A 24348-nucleotide genomic window follows, 5' to 3' on the forward strand; every position below is an offset into this window, starting at 1 on the left:
ACTGAGGCAGGCCGAGACTGCGTACGCCCCAGCGGCCGGGAGCCTCAGCTTCTCGTTTGGGTTCGCTGCGGTACAGGGAGTTCTTTGTCCTTCGGGCCGTGGGCAAGGAAAATTAATTGCACGTTAGTGCGAAAACAAGGTTTCTAGCTTTCATCCTGTACCCTCGAACACGATTTGCAAAAGTCTCAGTTACCGGAATGTAGAAAATAAATGTGATAAAGTTTTGCTACAGCACAAATAGCCACAAAACAATGCAACGATACTGGGAGCATCTTTTCTAACAGTGAAAACAGAGCTGTCTGTAAGCAAACACATAAACAGGCAATAATAGCAGACAAATGCTGGCCTAGGCAGAAGTGGAAGCTGGTCATGAGCCAGCAGCACTTACCCCCCACCAGTGACACGTTGAGACTTCTGTTTTCTCCATTTTTTCCTGTGAATAAGGAATACTAGCCCCGACTAGAACAAGCAGGCAGTGTGGTAGCTGCAAAATTTGACTTTGAATAATTTCTTTCTAGATTGTTTAAACTGCTTTTGCTGATTTTTCTGCAAGGCAAGACAGGCAAATAGTATAATCCTCTGCATTTCTCAGGGTCAAGGCAGCTGCAGTGCAAGGTGAAAAAAGAGTGGAAAAACTTTGATGAGAAGAGCATGCTACTACAGAGCAAACGAATAGGAAAATGGGCTGCTGACTGTTTCCCTTTTTGCTAAGGTCATTTCAGTTTTCACTCGAGTTGATGGAACAGAATAAAATAGTACAGGTATTTTGAAGGTAACTATGGTTTTCAGAGTAAGTTTTACTGTGACACCAGCACTCTACTTCTGTTTTAAAAGATAAAAAGGAGAAGCCGCAAACATAATAGCTTTTTAACGCTCTTTGTCCAAAAGCAGCATGCAAAAAGAGCTACAACCTGAATATTAACCGAATGTAATTTGTCAGTAAGGCCTCCAGAATGTCCATCTATCATAGCATCAGAATGACCATAAAAAGAAAGAACTTTCCCATACTGTGTATGAGTAAATTACACAGATACATGCAACAAAATAGATTTTTCTTTATTCTTGTAATTGGACACACACAATCACTTTTTTTTGGTACAAAAGTGGATGCAACTGTAGCATAAAAAGCTGAAGAGCTACACAGACATAGTATGATTATAGCTGCTGTAGCAGCTTTGTTCCTAATCCTCTTCCAAATCCCTCACATACAAAGATAAATTCTTGCAATCCTGACATTAGGATTATTCTTGAAAACAAACTATAATCTTTCTGAAGCTGCCTGCTGCTCATAATTATGGCTGAATATCTGAGCATATCCATACTGCAGGCACCCACTGGGGCTCATCCTGTGCACGATGGACTGCAGACAGCAGCTGCGCAGATGCTTCTTGTAAATTGTCATTCACAATCACTTGATCAAAGAACTGACCAAACTGAGCTTCCATTTTTTTAGCCGAATCTTCCATCTCCTGTAAGTCTTCTTCCTGCAGGACAAAGAGTAAGCCCATAAAGCTTCAGTGTGGTTTTGAGAAACATATTTGCATGTCATATGCAGAACACCTTGGGCCTTGTAAACAAGGGATGAAGAGACAGTGCCAGTGTACTTCTTTTACAGTTTGCTAAAGTAAACTATGCATGCTATAGTGAGTTCCAAGTCTCTGAAACAGAACTGACTGCCACATCCTTCCCAAGGAAGTACCCTGTCTCTCAGTATGCTCCATTTACCCCCAAAAAGTTACTCTACTGATGAACCCTGGCAGAGGATGTTAGGGACTGGAAGCAAATCCACTACTGTTCTCATTCCACATTTTAGTTTACTTCCCCAGTGTTTATATTTATTTCTGTATAGCAATCATGACTGATTTCTTTATGCAGTTATGGACTGAGGTCTCAAAAATTTAAGATGCTAAACTTGATTATGTTTTGCATGGAAAAAAATGTGACAATGCACTAGACACTATAAATACAATATATGCAATTCCTATAAGGAGGATTTGTGCTTTATCTATGGAACTTAGTATAGAATATATGAAATAGCAATACATTCTTATGACTACATGAAAAATGTATTAAATTGCTGAATGAAGTGCATTCCAGGTATTTCAGTGAAAACTGTAAATGTTAAGTGTTGATTCACATCTTGTCACAAGGCAGTTGGTACAATATACAAAATAGCCTCTCATTTAGACATTTTGAAGCAAAATATCTCAGAATCCCCTTGGTACAAATTACAATGCTTCAGCTTCAAAGTGAATCTGGGCGGGGGGGGGGGGAAATCCCCAAAAAACAAACAGAAAAACTAACTTAGATTTGATCCTGAAGACACAATAATGTTTTTTAAAGAGTTAACATAGTAACAGAACACATTATATTCTAAACACAGAATCCCAGATGTCTCTTCAGCCTCTTGTATTCCAAGATCTCACCTTGAATTTCATGTTCACATAATAATCCGTAATGATCCTGGCATTTTTACGAGTCTGTCTCATGCAGCTTATGCTAGATGGTTTGATGAATATAACGTAGGGCTTTAATTCATAAGTCCGGGCTACTTGTATGCCCTGCAAATTAAGTGTAAAAAGAAGTTGAAGTATTTCAACCCAGTCTTACTCCCATAAAAAGCCAAATGTTTACAGCATGCTGTTACCTCCACACCTAGCAGGAATCTCTTTCAGAAGCACCTACTTTAAAATTACCTCATTAATAATCCCTGGACCAGACACTGTTAAGCAGCTGTAGCATTCCAATTACTTAATTCTGCTTGATAACCTTATTAGGAGTTGCTTTCAAGTCCAGTGAGTGACTGGACATTGTCATTAACAGAGCTCTACAATCAACATTAAAGATAAATCTGAAATCCATTTTCTTTTAATTGCTGGGAAGCTACTTTTGGAAAAAGTACACCATATTGCTCCATACTGGAAAAACACATCCTGCTTTCAGAAATCTTCATGCTGTGTAACATGTATGTTGTGTAGCATTTTTGAAGTACTGCAGAGCAGGGGAAGGAAATAGAAAAAAAAGGGGGAAAAAGAAAAAGAGACAGAGGGAAAAAAAGCACAACAGGGAAAGTTGGCCAAGCTGCCAGATTTAAAATACAAGTAAGCAGCAGTAGTTCTCCTGTTTCACCTCACAGCAGTTACTGAACTATGTGTTGTTACGTCACACACTTCCCAAAAACTTGTCCTTTAAATTCACACTCTAAAAAACTGATAGTGGCATATCTTGTCAAAGTAGCAAGGTTACACTTTCCCCCCCACTCTTCTCCCTTTTGTTTAGAAGTGTAGCAGAAGAAACCTAAGGATGTTTTTAGATCTGAAATGAAGACTAAAAGTGTGGCCTCACCTGCCCCTTATAGCAGTTTGGATTTTAAGCAGAACTGCACAGGTCATGTAACTTCTATTTTACACAGCACAAACCACTGCTAACCTGAATCTGACACAGGGATTTTTCATAATCGGAGGGACATCTCTACAAGTTACAGAGTTATGGTGTCTCTCAGAAGAGATACTGAAACCCAGTAGCCTAAACAGCTCCTAAGTAAAAAACATGCCAGAAATTTAGAGAAGATTTGTCTGGACACAACTTTAAGTCTCTTAGACATTTACAGGCTCAGACCTTTATTAGTCTTAAATTCATTGGCAAATTCGACTCAAAGACAGAAGGAAAAAAGAAGTGAAGAGCATCTAAGTGAAAAGATAACATAGTAAATAGTTCTAAAAGTATTAAAGGTGCTACAAGTAATTAAGAAAAAAAATACATAAGAATGCAAGGATTGCATTCAAAATATTTTTGCAATGTTCAGCATAGAAACATGTGTTCATCACCCTAATATTTGAAGCACATTTTACCAGTATCTTCAAGAGCATTTGTGCAAGCTGTCCTTTCTCACATAGTAAACATTTTCAAATTGTGTTCCCTAGGATAATGGTGGTCTGCACAACAAGCACTCATTACAGGTTCTTGCAGAACGCTGTTTGGCCGCTGTTAGCAACTGTTAAGTTACTTCTGAAGAAAAATAAATGCAACATATAATTCCCTGGTTTTGCTTTATTACTTGGATAATCACCTTTGTTTTAAGCAAACATGAAAACTTAATTTCTGCACCATTTGACTTGATAATGCAGCTGCTGACTAGAAAACAAATGAACTATACTGATCTGTACTTGTCACTGTAGCATCCCCCAGCAGAGAAGAGTCTACTTTTAATAAACACCATGAGCTGAAGTTAAAACCAAGACAAAATAACTAACACTTTGTAATAGTAGAAGAACATACAAAGAACTATTTTTCTTCCAGGATATACAAACTCTAGATTTCCTGCCCCTTTACAACTTACCTGTGGTTCTAAATCTATTACACAGATCTTCCCTTCATCGAGGACTGTTCGCACTGCATCAATACTGGTACCGTATAGGTACCCTTTGTACTCCCCATACTCCAGCATTCTGCAGTAGCAGTGAGGAAGAAGGAAAAGGAAAGAGCACTTGAGTCTCAGATTCCATTTAAGGGTGAAGTTTTCCAGTGTACTCCAGTGATCAAGACAACAATCTTAATGCTTAGTGAACACTGACGAACCTTTGCTCTTTTCCACTCCACTGGGCACAAAAAATCAGAACTACATCAGTTTGACACCTCCAAAGCATGCACGTTTCACCAAAAAAAAATTACAAATTATTGTTTAGACTTTGTGAGTCTAATGATAAAATGTTTGTCATTTATATAGTACAACTAACTTCATAAATCAGAAGATCTCAAAGCACTGGGCACAGCTCAAGGACTGTAGTTTCTGGTGCTGAGTTGGTCTTTCCTAGAGGGATTATTGATGCATAGAAAAGACGAGAAACTTCTGAGGTTTAGCCCTTACAGTTCAGCTGCTTATGTGGAGATGTCATTCTGCAGTGGAGTTGTAGATCAGGAACAGGTCTTACTCACTGCACAATTTAAGAAGAAAGCAGTCTAGTTTACTCATAACTTGCATGCACATCAAATGAGCTCAAGACTGGAGATCCCTCTTTCTTTTAGGATTCTGAGATTAATTGTAGAAGAGTTTATTTGTAACTGCACAAATAGGTTTTGAAGCAATGGGCTTAAGTAGTTTGGCCCAAATTTACACCAAACATACATAGAAAGTACAAGCGAAGAAGGCCAGACTTGGGACCTAAGTACAAAACCATCTTGTCTTGGATCATGTTACATTTTAAATAACAAAAGTGTAAAGTGTCTCTCCTACTTACCTGTGGCTATACACCATGTTTTCAAAAGTTTCCTTTGATACATAGTGATATTCACGACCATTCATTTCATAACTCTTCTGAACACGAGTGGTGTCTGAAAAGTAATACACACAAACACAAACTCACAAAAATTTAAAAACATCAACTGCATATAAATTCATGTTACATTGTAGAAGAAAATATGTCAACTTTCATGAAAAATTGTAAATCAGTATTTTTATAAGTAATAAAATTAGTTGTTGCAATTTGTTATTCCAGAGCAAAAGCTTTTGACTATGGTTGCGCAGTGGCAAGTCCTTGAAAATTATCATAGCAGATCTGTATTTCTTGGATTGGAAGGAGAATGATTTAATCCAATTATCTGTGACTCAAATCAGTCAGGAACTGCTTTGAAACTAGTTGTACAACATTTTACTTCTTTAAGGTAAAACTGATTAAAGTTCATTTGGAAATATCCCACAAGCCTTCCCATACTTGCTCCTTCCCATATCTGAGATCTAAAGCACAAAATAATTCCTGAATTTTCAACCAGCTTCAGATTCATACATTTCTTCTTTGTTTATCCAAATCAAAAGAACCAAATAAGCACTGGTAAAACCAATGTCAGCTATTACATCAGAAATTGAGCTGTGAGTCTCATTGAAGACTAGAAGGCTAAGAGGGAAAGCTGCAAAGCCTGTTTAGCACCAACTTCTGTTGCCTTCATTCTCCTATCTGATCACTTAAACCACTATGAACTTAAAATATCCTAAAGAATGTGTCTTATTTTTAAATCTAAAAATAAGCAAACATCGCAATTAAATAAAATCATGCTGATCTACTGCTACATAAAGCTTTAGGGGTTTCAGGAGGTTAATTTGAAAATATCTTTGGCTGATACACCAAATAAGGAGAAGGATCATATTTTAAACTAATTCTTATAAAACCAAATTACTTTGGCTTACAGTAGAGCTGGGAAAAAGTCATACAGGAAAGAATGAATGTATGAATTCATAAAGGCAAAAGGAAGCACATTTGAAGGAGGTAGCAGGGGAAAGGAGAACATTACATACGAGGTATGGCACTTCGAAACTCTCGTGGGTTACTTGCAATAAGCCTTCGCCTTAGTTCATTCACACCAACACCTGAAGGACCTGAAAAGTTGGAAAAGCTACTGATATTACTGACAGGCAGGTTTTGTATGCATGCCCCCCATTTTTTAACACACTGCACACACGCCAATGAAATGGAATTAAGTTTCCCAAAAATGTTCCAGAAGTGACTGAAGCATCTTGATTGATTCAGAGTGCAAAGCACTTTCCAGTAATATAATCATATGCAGGAGGCAACCCAGCAAAACCACTTAAAAATAAAAATCATCAAGTACTTCCAGACTTAGAAAGGATTTGCCTTTACCCGATTTGCTTTATCAGGATCACGGACCACAGCAGAACAACAATTTCTTTCAGTCACTGTCATTAAAGACTACTTGGAAGCCTGCAGCCCACCTAATACAGTATTTCCTATAGCGAGCATTATTAAAGGCATCTTTTTAACTTTCTAGTCTTGAGTTTAAACACTTTGCTATATGCATGCATCTAACTCTGGCTGTAGAAAAGTCTTCACATAAAGATGTTTTCTACTAAGTTACAAATGTGTTCTAATTTTCTGTGCTGGCCCAAACTGAATATAAACTGGTACTATTTCCCTAATAAAATCCATTATCAACTAGCATTCATAACTGTATGGCTTCTTGTAAGGACTTCATAAAAAAAAATATTCACTATCTTAAAGAAGTTGATACATAGATTACACTTCAAAACCAACAACAAGGTCACATTTCAGACAATCATTCTTGAAACAGTGCTTTGAGAGCTACCTGCACGGTGTGCAACCACAGCAATCAGCAGCAGGAAACCTCAGTGGATCAGACTATGACTGCTTCCTTCCCTTTGTTACAGGTTGTGAAATTTGCATGAGAAAGTAATTAACCTCTTACCTACTAGTATAATGAGTCTGTTCCGGTCTGTTGGGTGCCGCTGGTACCTAACCACCTCTTCATACGGAGCTGCAAGAGCGCTGTAACAGCTGCTGGGGCACTGAGAGTAACATGACTGCTGGCTCGTCCTGGATTTCCTGCGACACAGGCGCATACTTCTACGGAAACCAGCTGTAAGGGGCAAAGACATTAGTATTGGAAAATACACCCCAGGCAGCTAGTTTTTCAGTGTAGCATGTCTAAATCAATATACTGGGATTTTGAGCTTTTTGCAGAGTGAAAGTTGGTGAATTTCATTGCTGCACTTGGTATGTCAGCTTGGTAGGAACTCTGAGCATTAAAAGACAGCTAAAGAGGTCAAATCTCACTGAAAGTCATCTGTTAGTCTGGAATTAAAAAGACCCCCCCAAAAGATCCCCAAAACAAGCCAAAGGAAAAGCATCACTAGAGAACAGGTGAACTGTTTTTAAATAGGTTGACTCTCCTAAAGCAAATCTGGAACATTTGCTCTAGGCCTTCAGAATGAATCCAAATATTTTAAAGGTCACTATGGTTTAGTAACAGGTATCAGTTTGTTGCTCCATTGATATTTAGGTCTACTTTTCTAATGAAAAGTCTCATTCACAATGGATGACAGACAACATTATGCTCTAGCAAAATTAATTGTGTAGTAAGGGAAATCTTAACAGCTAGTCAAGTTAAACTAGTGGTGGCCAGGCCTCAGTAGAAAACAAACAGGAAGAGATATTTAAATGGAGAAAACAAGCATTAGAAGGAGGAAAGTGACTTCCTGAAGTATGGAAAAGAGATGCAGAATTCAATTCAATAAGGCTTTAAGAACAAAGCATTTTATTTAACCTCCGACAAGCACACAAGCCCCAAACATCTCACTTATCTTTAGTCATTGCGTACCAATAAAGACCCGTTGACCAAATTCACCAAATTCTTCCTCTTCTAGAATACAAAGAACAAATACTCATGAAAGAACAGTGAAAGCTTAAGAGATAGACAGCTAACAATTATTGCTGATCCCAAATGAAAAGCAGTGTTTCAGTAAGCATATGGAAGTAGCATATCTAATAAAAAAGCACAATACTTCATAATATGAAATACTCAAATATTTCAGATGACCCATTAAAAGGACCACTATTTCTGTAAGAGACAAATTAAACTGAAAAAGTCCTGGTAACTCAGTTTCTACCTAGTAGTAGCATGCTGGAAAAATGTAACATCCTTTGGCTCAGATCTTTCAGACAGAATGAAGACCTGATTTAGTTATTCCTTTTTAATCATTTTTGGATCAGAGATATCTGTGTTTCAACATCCCATACTAATCTGCTTCCTCCAATTCTTTTTGCTATTCTTTCTAAACGCTTAACCATTCAGGTGAGCCTTCTAAATCTCTATATGTATTTTCTGTAAATGAAATATCTTCTATAGGGGTCAAAAATATGTATTTCCCACTAGATTAATGCTCTTAATGGTTTAGAAACTATTTTATAAAGATGATTTGAAAGCAAATAACTGAAGAAAAAACTCCAGTTTCAGCAGCATTTAGATTTCTCTTTAAAAAGGACTCCTAATTTTCTCCTAATCATGCATGTAGTCATCCATGCTCTGCATGTCCTTTAGCTAGGCCTTGTTAAAGCAAGAAAAAGATACAGAAGACATAGGCATATCTTTGAAGCCAATACTTTTTTGAAGGTATGAACACTATTTTCATTTGCAAAGCATGGGCTATATAATCTAGATTCTTTGACTCACAGCTCTCTCTCAAACATCTTTCCCATCTATGCACTCTTCATTACTTGTGCCTTTAAAATAGTTTTATTCCTACATTTCTGTATGTACTAACAACTCCTTCTTTATGATTGTATAAAAAAAAATACTTGTCACAAAACTGCTCATTTAGGGCAAAGTTCAGAGTACCATTCAGCTGACATATGCCTGTATCATTTCTATCATCAGGTCTTTTGACCCATTATTCAAATCTTTTGGAGGACTTCTGCTTCATCTGTCCTCTATTCTGTGGTATCGAGTGCAGAGTGGAATACTACAAGGAACAAGCAATTCAGCTACTGGATACTGTAAGATCAGTGTGAGCTTCTGTTAATGCAATAAACAACAGATGAATTTTAATGGATTGCTGTTTGCAGGAGACAAGGAGAAAAAAAGTTAGTGTTACCTTCTTTAAGCTCCTCTGCACATTCAGGTAGAGACAGATAGAAAACAATTAGTTTTGAGCAGACAGTCTATACTAAGATTAAAACAACAATTAAAAAAAAATTAAGACAGCATTGTCCATTGTATTTAGGACAGTTAAGAAACAAGTACTGCAGGCTTCACATCTAAAATATGCCTGTTTAAACATGAATTCTCAGTTCCCAAAGAATGAGAGACTCAGCTACAGCATCTGTGTCAGTGCTGTACTTACAAAATACATCACAGATACTGAACTACTGGTTAATTTAAAATGTAGGATAGCACCTTTATTCCTCTGACTGTCTGGAGACAGCAGAGAGCTGACTCAGCTCTGAATAGGATTTGCAAGAGTAATCCCGATAGTACAGTTAGCAGAAACATCCTAGCCCCAAAACAAAGAGCTGCCCTGCAGACCTGCTGGTTCTGTCATAAAAGCTTTGGATATTGCTTGAGAGGTGGAAGAGAATGAACCAACTGTGATAAAAGAAGAAACTCTAACTGGCAATTAGGAACCTTGTAAAGAAAAGCAAGTCTAGTGTAGAACGACATTTTCTCCACAAGATTACCAAATAAACAAGAAGTTTAGCAGTAGTAGATTTGTTTCAGTGGAAAAATTATTTGTTTAGAAGAGTTAAGTTTTTCAGAACTCTGAATATGCTGCAAATAGGTAGCTGTTCCATAAAAAAAAAAAAGAAAGAAAAAACACCAACCCCAAAATCTATTTGGTTTAAAAAAAACACTGATTGTGTTTTTTATAAATCATTAATTTTATAAAAGCATTTTTATTTCTTGAATGCCAGCCATACACACTATTAGGAATCCAGAACATATCTCTGCTTCACCACATCAACTCCACAGGCATGGGGGAATTCAGGCCTCCATTACCCTATGGTAATCCAATTACCTGCTGACATCAGTACAGACCATGCCTGTCACAGCTTGCATGGGTATAACTGATTAGGATTTGATAAACAGATCTGGTACCGATGCACAAGAAACACACTTGTGGCATAACAGGACAAAAACCTTACTACTAAGGTAAATCAGAGAGCAAGAGGAAGATTTAAGGCAATGGGATCTTGCATAATGTTTTTTCAAGCCAGAATGGCTTCTGAAGCTAAAATAGCATTCTGGTTTTTGTCATGCTTGCTTTTGAGATGCTTGCTTATCTCTGGACACCATTCTTGCAGCAGAACAATAAAAGGAGTCTGGAGTTAAGTCAGAGGAACTTACCAGACTCAAATGTTTCTTCATCTTGTTTAGTAATCCAGATAGCAAAGATATTAAAATACATTGAAATTAATTTCTTTTCCTTCCGTAAAATTCCAGAATCAGAAATCAATTTTCCAGCTACTATCAGTCTGTCTCACACATACTTTTTCCAATTCCCTCTACAGTAAGGTGGCATAATACAGCTCACTATACTTGAGTTAACTTGTCTAGTCTTTCTCCACCCAGTCCTGCAGGATCACATCACTCCTTAAAAGCTGTCTGAATTACTTCAGGAGAAGGAATACATCATGCTGCTTTAGGAAGCAAGTCAAGCTTACAGTCTTCACATGTATAAAACCCTATTCTTGCTCAGAGACTAAAAACGTATTCTCCTGAAGTCTTGACAATTAATTGTGTGGGTTCTCCAAAACTACAATCATCTGTGGCATTAAATACACAATAGACAAAAACTGTGGTAAGATCACAGCCACAGTCCAAAGCCAGAATCAAAGGTGAATCTCATTCAGGTAGATATTTTTGGCATGGTCCCTCTTTTCAGTACAACACTTCACTATAAACACTACACCAGAACTGCAAACAGCTCATTTTATTACACTAATACAGGATAAGGTTTCCAGAGTATGAAAAACAGAATTTTCTACCATTAAGTTCACTAGCAGAATGAATAGCTTTATCTGGGAAACAAAACAAGGCTTTAACTAACTACTACCTTGAAGCAAATGGATGTGAATTTGTGAATTCAGTTACCTGTTTCCACACACTTCTCATCAATCTGCATGTCATCCTCTACAGATCAACACAAGGGGAAAAAAATAATCATCAATCAGAAAAACATGGAGAGGAAAAAAAAAACAAAACACCTTACTGATCTTACAAGACTGAACTCAGACATCAGAAAAAATATCTGAAGATCAGATCAGCTTTGGACATCTTTAAGGATTTTAACTGTTAACTCCAACTTACTGATTTTCCCTGTCTGTAGTGAGCAAAAAGGGTCTTCTTAAAGACAGAGGCAAATATGCAAATATGCAAATATGTTTAACTTGAATTCTCCTTTTGAAATAATAAAAGGTTTAACATGCCTGTTACGGTACATGTATCTAAGTATTACTAGGACATAAAATAATTTTCCACTCACTTGCTTCTTTCCTGCAGCTTTTAGAAATGCATATATTTCCAATATGATTCGCTCATGAAAAGTGTTCTGTTTGCTTGATTTTATTATTATATATTTTACAAGGAACATAAGGAAAAGACTGATTCAGATCTCTCTGCAGCCCCTCACCATCAATTCATGTCCCTGAAATGCTATCCTGTGGGCTTAGGCAATCTTATGGGCTCACAATACTGCACTATTTGTGTGCTCTGTTTTTATGTGCCCCTTCAGATAAGAGGCCAGTAGGAGCTATTTTACAGCTACAGGGCAATTGTCAAGGCATCTGTCAACCATATTCTTCTCATGTGTATACTTTCAAGAAATATTCTGTTGGAGCTGCTCAAGTCAGCTGCTGAACATGGAACAGAAAGAGGGAGAGGAAAATAGGAAATACAGTCTTTCCTTCCTCAAAGCAATGCATCCCAACCGGTGCTCCCTAGCAGCTAATGCATAACTTTAGCTTCCACTTTAAAACAATATAAGCTTCTACTGTTTCAAGTGAAAAACCACTTAAGTTATGCTAAGCACACAAAATGTCAAGAGCTTGCCCTTCTTTTGCATGTATTTACTAAACTGCCTCATTTCTAACTTTTAAAAAAGCCTGTAAAACCATGTGCTATACTGATTCTAACTATAGGAAGGCAGCATTGTCTAGGTATGATCTCCTACCTTCTTCCACAGTGCTTACTGCCACAGCGTATCCATTGAAGCAGTTAAAATGAAATAAAATTATGGTGAAAGAGAGTCCCAGCTCTAATGACCAAAGCAATTAATCAGTGCAAGAAGAAACCTAGGCAATGAAACACACTCGATTTAGGAGTTATCACAAGAGAAAAGTTAATTTTAATCTAATATAAAGAAACTTAGGAAAAAATGGGGAGAAAGAAAAAAATGGGGAGAAAGAAAAAAATGGGGAGAAAGAAAAAAATGGGGAGAAAGAAAAAAATGGGGAGGAAGAAAAAAATGGGGAGAAAGAAAAAAATGGGGAGAAAGAAAAAAATGGGGAGAAAGAAAAAAATGGGGAGAAAGAAAAAAATGGGGAGAAAGAAAAAAATGGGGAGAAAGAAAACAGGAAGAAAACTCTTTGTCTGGAAATAATTTCATGTTTACAGAAAATTATAATTGGCAGAGAATAGTGTTTCTGGATTGTCACCACAAATGTATGGGCAGTATAGCTCATTGTACACCTCAAGGGAAGGAAAAAAACAACAACTAACTTTTTCTCAACATTTTTAATGACAAATAAACATTCTAAATATACGGTATGGCATTTTCCAGTGCAGAACTGTTATCTGTGTCCCTGGAAAGCTAGGTTAGTGCAATTTCTACCTCAAGACTTACTCACATACAATTATCCTAGAGAGAATTTGTTCTCAGAGAGAGCTACTAGGACTTACAGACTTCAGGAGACAAATTCACAGTTTCTTTCACAATCAGATTCCAAGCACACTGGAGACAGCCTCCACCAGCAGTACTCCAGGTACAACTACCATTAAGAATTTGTTTTTCTGGACATAGTTAACACACTTTTGAAGTTACAATATGGCTCTAGATACTATGTCTTTGAATTACACTGGATTGCAACAGCTTCCGATTTAGTACCCCTGGAAATAGAGATAAGATCTTTCTTTCCCATCCTACCATTCAAGTAATTTTTGACTCACACATTGATGATTTGAGACAGAGATGAGGCTGGAAAGGTTGAGACCACCAGAATTCTCGCTGCTTCCTACATAGAAATAAATGTTAATCACAGTTATAAGAAACAGAACAGTCCACAAGCAGATTATGCTCCAGTGAGATTCACTGCTTTACACATAAGATCAGCAGTACAGAGCTGACCAGGAGACACCAGGAATGGAAACATTACTAATGTTTCAGCCCATAGAAAGAAAGCTTGCATGCTATCAGAACTATTTAAAGGCAATTTCCAAATAAGAAGCCCAGATGTAGAGTATTTTGGATTTATATCTAAGGGCAGGAAGATAAGACACATTGTGGTATAGACTCCAGGAAGTAAAAGTGTCCTTCTGCTGTGGGTAGTAGTACTACTCACTCTGTTAATACACTGAGCCTCTTGCTTGCAGCCTTAATCACAACTGAGTTTGGTTTCAACTTTTATTATATGAATCCTACTTAGGTTGACATATAGTAAAACTGAGGCATATCATCTACAGCTGCATGGCCTTATGTTTTCCTGAGTGTAACAGACAGGACACGTGATTAGAGGATCAAACTGAAGTATGCTACAGTAGTTGAAGTACAGGCAAGGGATCCTTACTCTTTCTTAAGCATGGTTATTTTTTGAGGGGGTAAAGGGGTGTTCCATTCCTGTCTTTTAGTCCGATCTATTCAATTTTGACCAAAGCCAAAGATGTCACTCATGCTTCACAGGACATCTTTAAAAAACCCAAACTGTTTCCTGGTACAGCTATGACATAATATACATTTAGTATCCCATTCTTCCCACCTGCCTTCCTTCCCCCATTTTGTAAAAAACAAAACCAAAACAAACACTCTCTCCAAAATAAACAAACACACCACCACACAATAAAAAAAAAAAACCAACAAACCCCAAAACCAACCAACCAACAATAAAAACCACCACCAAAAAATCATAGATGATGGGCCGTAAGCAGTCAGGGCCCTTAATTTACACTAAGTTGTTACACTTCACTAGATGTCTTAGCAACTAGCATAGGCAGTAGGCAACTGCTGTAAACTTCTTTAATGTTAATTTAAGATGATATAGGGTGCTTCTCACCTAAGTACCAAGGAAGGAAAGCAGGAAGCTGGAGAACAGAAAGGAATGATGTCTGTCAGACATCACTCTGAATCATACTGCTATACAACGTCTGAAAATTCTAAGTATCAAAGTCTGAATAGCTGGCTACTTCTTAAAATGAAATCAGAAAAATTACAGTTTCTTTACCTTTTAAGAAGATGGTTTGAGGGTATAAGTCCAGCACAGGCGCTGAGATCTGAAACTTTCCTGGCCTGCCACCAGAAAGCATCATTCTGGTCCACAATCTGGAGTATTTCACCCTTCTTAAATGGCAAACCTGCATCAGCACATGGTATGGCAGGATCTTGCAATGGCCAGTAATCTGCCATTGCTCGCACATAGAGCTGGCAAAGAAAATAGACAAGAGTTAAGTGGAAGCCATGTTTAGAACAGATACCACAAATTTTATAAAAATGACAGGACCAGATATTGCTGCTACTTAAGTCAATTCATGGATGAAGTCATGTTTTAAAAAACAGATCAAGCCCCCAACCCTATCTGCTCATTAAGGCAGAAAAAAAATATTTTTACATATAGTGTGAAAAGAATTGACTTCAACCTGCAGATCACTCTGAAAATGTCTTCATTACCTTTAGCACAACTGTATTTCATCTTATTATCTTTACTACTTCAGCAACAGTATGTTGATATCAGCTGGGAAGCAACCATAAAGGCAAGTAAAACTTTAAGAACTGCAATAAGCTTCTAAGCAACACCACTTCTCTGCATCACACCATGAGACATTTCTGGGGTAACTGCAGAAAAAAGAATACTTACTGTTGTTTGGTTGCTGACAGGGCGATCAGAAACTGGAATTAATTTGAACATAATTGTCCCCTGAGACAGTGCCTAAAGGATTAGAAAAAGATTAAAATGCAACTATGTCCAGCACAACCAAACATTGGCATCACAAGCCTAACAGAGCATGGCTTTGAGGTCACTGTAATGTCTACATTACAAATAGAATGTAGGCAGAGTCAGTGTGAAAATACTGTATTGTTTTCGAAAGGAAACTCAAGGATTGAGTTTTGCTAAATATTTTTAATTCAATGAAACCTAGGTTTCATTATAAATATATAATGACAACATTAATTCATAAACTTTTCTACTGAAATTTAATATAAATTAGCAGAAGGGTATAGTTAGCTAAATGATGTAAAGGAGGAAGGAAAAAATATAAACATTTAAGAATTCAGCATTCCAATAGCATTTGTATTTCTTATACCTAGAAATAGTACAGACAGGGAAATAACACAGAGAAGCACATGATATTGATTGCATGTAGCAATATGTTACTGATGGTCACTAACAGTTTGCAGTGATAAACCCTGAAAGATTGTGGGCAAAATGAGGAATAAGTAACAGGGACTTCTTGTTAGAATTCTGACAACAGAATTTTGCAAAGCAAGGTATATACAAGCTCATGCACTCTGCTGTGGTGTGTTTTGTAATATGGACTCTAAATAGAACAGCACCGTTCGACTACTTTCTTGGGGAATATTAACTGAATGAAGCTTCCAGAAAGATTCATATCAATCAATAAACAGGGGGAGAGGGGTGCATACTCAAAAAAGATTCAATACCAGAATGTTAATAACTTGCTCAGGCTCAAGTCCCTCAATAGGAACTCCATTTACTTCCACCAGTTTATCTCCAGCATACAGCAAGCCTACAGTGAAAAAACAAGGATGAAAGCAGCAGAAGTTTTATCACATCATGGATTATCTTGGGTAGATGAGGTGGGGAAACACAGATATATCATAGAAGTCAGTGGAAGTCAGTGTTAAAAATTCCCATACACCAGGTATGCCAAAAGGCAGTTTGGATTTATGTTATATTGCCCTGGATAGGACCACAGACTTCTGTGATTCACAAGAAGCTTGCATGCTTTAGATTTATTTCCTTTCACCTCCCCCATACAACATCTTTACAGTCTATCAGTGAATCGCCTTAAAACTAGCAGAGATCTTTTAATACAGTTCCTTTACCAAAGTAATTTTTGAACCTAGTCTATCTAAACTCATTATATTAATAGATGAGACTTGGAATCAGACCCTTAAACATTCCAGGTACAGTGGGAGGCCTTGCGACTGCTCTCTGTCCTTTATAAAAGTTTTCACAGTATTCTTAAAATTTTCTTTCAGCTCAATTAAAATGTCAAAGTAGGAGCTTAATCAGCTGTTGTCTAATTTGGGTATTCTTCTGTATACATAGGCCAGAAAATACTAAAAGGAACTGTTTTATAATGATTGCAGTTCAATTTTACTTCTGATGATTTATATTTTAGTTACATTTCCAAAGGAATATGGAACACATTCAATTCTACCATTACTAAGTAGTAACATTTCCAGGGAAACTCCTTGGAAGATTGCTTAGCAACTAATGCTACCAAAGTGGTTAGTAGACAAGCGCCAAAAAAATAATTGCTACATGTTCCTTAAAGCCCATTATTTTAGAGAATCACAGATTACCAGTGTTTTCCATTTCTCTATTAAGGAACGAGCTGCTAGTATTCATACTACACTGTAGCTTGGGATATTCCTGATCCGTCTCATGACAGATTTATCTTGGTGCCAAGAACACATCGTGAAAAGTGAATTTGTTCCTTCACTCAGTCTCAAGCATAGCACATTGACATGAACGTCATTGTAAGGTATCGCTGTTCACAGTACTGTCCAATGTACATGTCTTTTTCCTCTCTAATGGAAGATGAATTGTAGAGGCTAAGCTATTATCTCATTTCAAACACCATGTTCAATTTCTTGTATTACTTGGTTTCAAGTTACACATACCACTTCTGTCTGCTAGCCCACCATGGATCACACGGGCAACTGTTATGTCACCTGTTATCTCATGGCGTTTAATGGTGGCACCCTGGCAAATAAAAACAAAGAAAAAACACACTGATCACCGAAGATCTTCACTAAGTTTCCTTTCACATCACAAGTCTGATCTTTGCATGACAAACATACACTCACCTTAAATCTGCACAGATCTAGCAATAATGCGTCATGATTAGTACTAAGTCCTTCAATGTCTTCAACTTCCAGCATACTAAAGTAACCTCACTAACTGTAAGAAATCTATCTCAAATATTACAGCTATCTTTTCATAGACCAGAATAAGCAAAAATTATTTTAAAAGACTCTTTCAGTCTCTCCTCCCTTCCTTACTACTTTGCTCAATAGAATAGCTTTCAATCCAGTTTGCCTTTTCATTATACAAGACAAAACATCTGGCAAATATTCAAAGGACAAGCAGACAAGGTACTGAACAACTTGCTCTAGTTGTACCCACACTTAACAGGGCTAGATGGTCTCCTAAAGCCCTTCCCAACCTCACCAATTCCTCTGATTCTGTAAAAATTGGACAAAAAAGCACACAAGCTCTGTGACATTCCTGGAAAGAAACCAGTATGCATGAGATGCATTTATCAATACTTGTGTAAGTTCAAAGAGTTTGACAGGCATCAGAAAGCTCCCTTACCAGAGGCTGGTTGTTTTTCACTAAGCAGACAATCCTCATAGCTTCCTCATTTTCAGGTATGTTGTCTGGCAGTGGTGGAAGGGTTGGTTCAAAATCTTTCTGGGCCACAGTATCATGAGCAGATAGCAAGGCCTGTTACAAATGAGAGCAAGCAAACCAACCATAAGCAAAGACCATGCAATAGAAGACCTTTAAAGAGTTACAGGTCACAAAATAGATCAGCAATGAGTAAGTTCCTATGTGAGTATAGATGCCTTTTCAAACATTGACATTTTCTTCTTTCTGTATGGAAATTTAAATTGTGAAATAAAGTTTTAAGAACACTTCCTCTCCTTGCTTCTTCTGGAAAACTTACAGAATATGAAGGATTTCTGTTTGGAGCTCCAGGATAAAGAATGCAGGTTTTGCGAACACAAAGAAATACTGAGTTTGTATCTGCAGCAACTGTTCAGAATATACTTCTGTAAAAAAAATCTCACTCAAGCATAGTCCTTCAAAAACGCAGCTGAGTGCAGGCACTTCAGTACACAAGCCACATTTGATTCCACAACTAGGTTAGTTCCTGAGTTGGAAGCTATGTCTCATCCAACTCCTTCACCAGTTCTTGTGAACAGCTGGCCATCTGTTTCCATTGCAGGCAGCTTTGTGAGCAAACTTTCTTTCCTTACACAGGACTTGCCTTTAAGTGTGGAGCACGCAGTAGTCGTCTTAACTCTTTGATCTCTCCAAGCTGAGGGGCTTCACGCAGTAACTCTATCACCTAACAAATGTAAGAGAGAAAGTGCAGAGACTGGTTCTGGAGGAGAATTCATTCAGAAAGCTCTAAGCCTTCATGGAGGACTATGATATCATGAGTTGTTTTAAGCCCCCCACATTGTATGACTCAGAGCATATGTATGTGGTTTGCTCTAGAATTGGATAGTATCACTCTGGCTTAATTTAGTTCAGCCCCAGTGCCGTGTGCTCTAAATTATTTTTTTTTCTCTTGTGTCTCAACCAATTTCATCTCTAGTGTCTGTTTCTCCAGCTAGTCATTAACTCCCCCACTAATTCAGAAATCTAAGAATTAATCAGCTATTTGACCAGAAAGATTAAAAAAAAAAAAAAAAAAAACAAACTTCTCAAAATCCTCATGTCAGACTGCTTGATTGTAGCCATAATGCTGAACCACACTGTTGCATGGCCAGAATAATGTATGGCCAGTGGTTAAAACAAATTATTTCAGTGTTCATTACACTGGCCAGGGCTCATTCTACTGACCACAGCTGCATGCCTTTTTCACCCTCCCCTCTCTAAGTATCATAAGAGTTAGAAGGTGCAGGAGAAGAGAATCTGCTACGAGCAAGTAAAGCACCACACTGTGTATCCACAGCCATACCTCACGGTTCAGTGAGCGTGCCTGCGGTGTGACAGGAACTGGTCTTTTTCCAAGATAGTGTTGGAGGCATTCATAAATCTATGGCATGCCATGACAGAAAAGACAGTGCAACGGTGATATGGTCAGTTCACATGATAACATAGATCCATACACAACACAGAACAGACAAAATTGTATTTCTAGGAATTTTTCACCCCAACTATAGCCAAAAGAGCTTGCAATCTCAATAATCAACATGTCTATAATTCATTGCTTTCCATAACAGCATCCAACTAGCCAGTTATGCTGCGTCAAATTTTCCAGTAAGAAAGGCTGATTACACAGGATGATAGCCTGATAGCATCAGTTCTCTGACTTGCAGCTTGCTTGCTTCCTTTAGTTGCAGGAATGATAAATAATGTAAATCTAATTCAAAACAATAAATTGCTGTATTACCTTATGGACATTCTTATCCACTGCAAGATTTAATTCTTTAAAATGGAAGATTTTTTAAAATCCTCCTTACAGGAAAAACCAAATTTGTTCAGAATTTGTCTCAGAGATACAATTCTGCACAAGTGAAGAACATCAGCCAAAACTCTCTTGTATAACAGTCTTCAGATCAATGTGGGCAAAAATCAGAAAACCAGAAGTTTTCAAGCATCCATGCAAAAAAGTTGGATGCATAGCCATACAGAGATTTAAGAATAGAAAAGGCAGCTGAGCAGGGCTGTGTTCAGCCTACATTTCCACACCCCTGGCCTTAATATGGATATGTAAAGTATAAGAGCTTTAATGTCTAGGAGATTATGAAAGAAAACACTCTCTATTTCCCTCTAAAGCAGAAGTGGATTTGTTGACCTTGACTGCTGATGTTAGGACTACAAGCTCCCAGTGTAAATAAGCATTTATAGTCTTGATAAAATAGCTATTATCCCCTAAAAATTGTCCTCTAGGAAACCTTTGCTTTCACAGCTGAATGTCACAGTACCTTTAAAAGTGCTTGCAGCCAGCGAGATCTGAGCAGGTCATACAACATGCCAACACCATTGACATCTCTTTTACAGAGCAAACTGAGTTCTTGTAGCACTAGAGTCAGAACATGAGATACACCTGAGCCCAAGAAACAGAAAAGCGCAAGACACTTCAGCATGAATAGAAGACCAACCAAAGCCAAACAGTGACCCAGGCCTTCAAAAAGCACCTTTTCTCAATTTATACTTCCAAGAAATGCACTCACTTCCTGTCTGCTTTTCTTGTAACCTGCAATCAACTCCGCTTAATTATTAACCAGCAGAATTAGGTCAATAACAGCACATTTCAACTGACCTGTAAGAAAAACACACAGGGACTCACTGTATCAGTGTGGGTCTAAATTCATACCTCCTACTGAAAAGAGGTAAATTAAAAATTTGCTTGTTCATTTTATAGGCTTTCCTTTTGAATGACCTGCTGTTTGGGGCCAGGGACCACCCATTTTTCTCCACTCTTGAGAAGTGCAGACATTTGAGAACATGTGAATTCGTAACAAATACATACTGTTGTCACAGACACCCACAACACATCCAAGGAAAGGGGGAGAACCATTCTGACTATTTGGAAGGAGCCCTTGATCTGTTAGAACAGTATCCTAATACAGTGAAAAACAAAAATCCAGTGTCTTTCTAATATCTCGAGGCAGAAACTAAGAGGTGACACATAGATAAGATGTTAGACAAAGTCAGACCTAGACACGTGGTGGATTTTTATCAGTGCATGGAATTTAATGTTACTTCAGAAATAATAACAAATCATGTCTAATATGTGTGACACTGTTCCCAAGAAACACAATACTTATAACAGCACTAATATAATACCATACCAAATAGCAGAAGTTTGATTTACTAAGCTATTAAGTATTCTTAAGGTGACAGCAAGAGTTAGATGCCTAACTCCCATGTCTAAGGAAAGCAAGTTGTTAACTTCTGTGTAATTTGGTAGGCTAAACTGTCTCTTTGCTTTTTAGTGTCAAAGTAATCACACAGAACAATTGTAAATGGAGACTTTCCTTTGTATTGATTTGTTTACAAAATTAAACTTGTCATGGTTAAATGAGCAACATTCTAATCAAAGAAAAACATTGAAATAAACCCAAAACACTAGAAGTTTGTGAAGTTGCATTGGCCAAAGTCAAAATAATAATCTCTTAAAATTAAAGCTCATCCATCAGACCCAGAACAGCTGAGTCCTCTCTGCTGTAGACAATATCATGAACTGCTATCATTCAGTTACACCAGTTAACATAAACATGGAAGCCCTTATTTATTTCTCTCCCAAGAGTAATTTTTCAATTCACTGACAGTTGTTTCACATGTCAGCTCTAGATCTGGATGTTACCAACACTTCTGTGATATCAATCTTCAGCTTCACTTTCATTGATGTATTCTCTTTATTCATTAATTTAGACATGTACTCGCCTGCCAGGTTTTTGCAGACAGGAGGTTTGCCTCAAACATCAGGCAGAATTATTAAGTTTCCAAATTGGGGAAAACTGGAAATTATCATTATCAAAAGAATTATCTATTTCTGGAAAGCAGGCAGTTAAGAATTATAAAAGTGAACTGATTATGAGCCCTACCATTTTCTTGAAAGGATTCTAATACAGGAACCTCCTAGAACCTAACAGGACATTACCTTTGGTGTAGGTACTTCTTAAGATCTTTCCCTCATTATGGTTGCCTGTTTTTGAGATCACTTGTACTAATTATCTCCTAGAATGCTATTCCTACATCAAACTGAGCTCAAATAGAAAAACATGTCCCATGCAGAAGCATAAACCTTCAAACTACAGAGAATAATTTCCTTAAGCAAAAAAACCTCCTCTTACAGTTATCAGTCATTCTTTATACAGCTGCAGAGACCCTTTTATAAGCCAGAAACAAATGTCAGGTATCCTGTTCTGTTGCTCTGTAAATTAACTTCATACCCCCATTAAACATCAGGAACGATTCCAATTATTAAGTAGTAGTACTTATAGACGTGTTCATCTCTCTCATGACTCAGTGGAAGAAGAGCTGAAGAAACAAAGAAATAAACCTTTTTGTCAGTTTTCTTTCTCTTTGAAAAAGAATGCAAAAGTTATGAGTACCATTATCTTGACTGCAGAGTGTTGGCACCTCCATCTTTTCGTTTATTCAAGCAGATTCCACCCACTTCTCTGAGTACTGCATTCACACCAAGTAGGTTTCACAGGCAGATGCTGAACTAGGGAAAAAAGTACACTCATATCAGAACACTGTCAGGGATTTTAGATTAATAATAGAGCAGAATTTAAAGAAGGGGGGAAATAATTGTTTCTGAAGTGCACAACGGGTTGCAAGCATAAATTAAAAACGTGCCTCACCTGTAAATTCAGTTACCCACTAGCATCCAAAATGTAGACAGGCTAACCTCAACTGCAACATGACATTTTATTTCCTCCATGGAACTATCATTAGCTTGCTCCATTAAATCATGTAAAATAACAAGCCATTTGGTACACTCTGTTCCCCAGCTTTTTAAGTGCACTACCATGGAAAGGTTATGATGTTATTTCCCCAAAGACTTTTAAAGCTTGTTTTGCATCAATGTATCTAGGAAAATAATCATATTCAAGAACATAGTATATTTAATTCCTCTTATTAACACCATATTAAAATTGAAAAACTCTAGAATTTCTACTGAATTTTCACAGAGCAAAGACATGATTTTTCAAGAAAGGGATCCCTGTTTCTGTTGCTCTTAGAATTTAAGGTCTTGGAAGGATTTGTTCCACAAAGATTTTGATTTTCCTGAATTTCCTCACAGTGAAATAAAACACAAAAAAAAATTCCAAGAGCAGATAACAAACCCAAGCAGTTCCTTGAAGTCAAAGTTAGCACTTCTGAAGTTCAGAGTTGTGATCCTGCTTGTTGCTCTGGGTTTACTGCACATGATCCTGAACTCCACTATCTCATGGGCACTACAGCCAAGGCTGCCCCTAACCTTCACATCTTCAAGCAGTCCCTCCTTGTATGTCAGTACAAGGTCCAGCTGTACTCCTCTCCTTGTCAGCTCCTCTACCACCTGTGTCAAGAAATTATCACTGCACTGTAGGAACCTCCTGGACTGTGTGTGCCTGGCTGTGTGGCCTTTCCAGCAAACATTAGGGTAATTGCAATACCCCATGAGCATCAGGGCCTGCAATTACGAGGCTACTTTCAGCTGTCTTAGAAGGCCTCATCAGCTTCCTCATACTGATCTGGTGGCCTGTAATAGACAGCCACAACCTGTCTTCTGTATTAGCCTGCTCCTTAATTCTTGCCCACAAACTGTCAACTCACTCTACCCCTGTTGCAAAGCTCAGCACATTCCAGTTGTTCTCACATCACTGAAGTGGCCAAATGGCAGGCATCCAAGGGTACTGAAGGAGCTGGCAGAAGTGCTCACCAAGCCACTTTCCATTATTAACCTGCAGTCCTGACTAAGTGGGGAAGTGCCAGCTGGCTGGAGATTGGCAAATGGCTAGAAGGAGGACCTGGGGAACTACAGACCTGTCAGTCTGACCTTGGTGCCAGGGAAGGTCATGGAGCAGGTCATCTTGAGTGCCATTATGCAGCATGTGCAGGGCAACCAGATGATCAGGCCCAGTCACCATGGGTTCATGAAGGGCAGGTCCTGCCTGGCAAACCTGATCTCCTTCTAATGACAGGATTGCTATACAACCTTTTCACCTGTTTCCTGCAGCACAGTTACCTGACTTAAGAGACCATCAATCTCTGTATACCTTGTGCAGGTGCATCCCTTATCTCCAGGGAAAGGGTCTGTGCTCCCATTGCAAGCTCCTGTCTGTCCTGAAGCCTCTTTCTTCACTAGATCTGTCTTTTTCATTATTAAATATGAATTTTTAAGCAATGC

General features: G+C 37.8%; 1 protein-coding gene across 1 annotated transcript; it reads right to left on the reverse strand.

Annotated features, from left to right (window-relative positions):
* Positions 1 to 1292: 1292 nt before the first annotated feature.
* MPP4 (MAGUK p55 scaffold protein 4) lies at positions 1293 to 22616 on the reverse strand. The gene is made up of 21 exons (XM_054381102.1): positions 22562 to 22616; positions 20426 to 20547; positions 19456 to 19533; positions 18757 to 18837; positions 18078 to 18209; positions 17384 to 17465; positions 16175 to 16260; positions 15369 to 15440; positions 14739 to 14935; positions 13471 to 13535; positions 12476 to 12493; positions 11398 to 11436; positions 10651 to 10671; positions 9401 to 9415; positions 8128 to 8169; positions 7216 to 7386; positions 6290 to 6370; positions 5238 to 5331; positions 4340 to 4448; positions 2427 to 2561; positions 1293 to 1484 (listed from the first exon to the last, which is right to left on the reverse strand). The coding sequence occupies exons 1-21, from the start codon at positions 22593 to 22595 to the stop codon at positions 1293 to 1295; spliced, it is 1866 nt and encodes a 621-aa protein (XP_054237077.1). The 5' UTR covers positions 22596 to 22616.
* Positions 22617 to 24348: the final 1732 nt, after the last annotated feature.

The sequence above is a fragment of the Indicator indicator genome, chromosome 5 (genome assembly GCF_027791375.1).
Source record: "Indicator indicator isolate 239-I01 chromosome 5, UM_Iind_1.1, whole genome shotgun sequence".
Classification (NCBI taxonomy): Eukaryota; Metazoa; Chordata; class Aves; order Piciformes; family Indicatoridae; genus Indicator; species Indicator indicator.

Bases quoted from the DNA above. Each gene is read 5' to 3' on its own strand.
- MPP4 (XM_054381102.1), bottom strand. From the start codon at position 22,595: ATGGAGGTGCCAACACTCTGCAGTCAAGATAATG. The intron at 6,371-7,215 runs GTAAGAGGTTAA...CCAACTTTTCAG, and splicing joins CAGACTCATTATACTAGTAG to GTCCTTCAGGTGTTGGTGTG. The intron at 5,332-6,289 runs GTATGTAATGTT...ATTACTTTTCAG, and splicing joins GTTTCGAAGTGCCATACCTC to ACACCACTCGTGTTCAGAAG.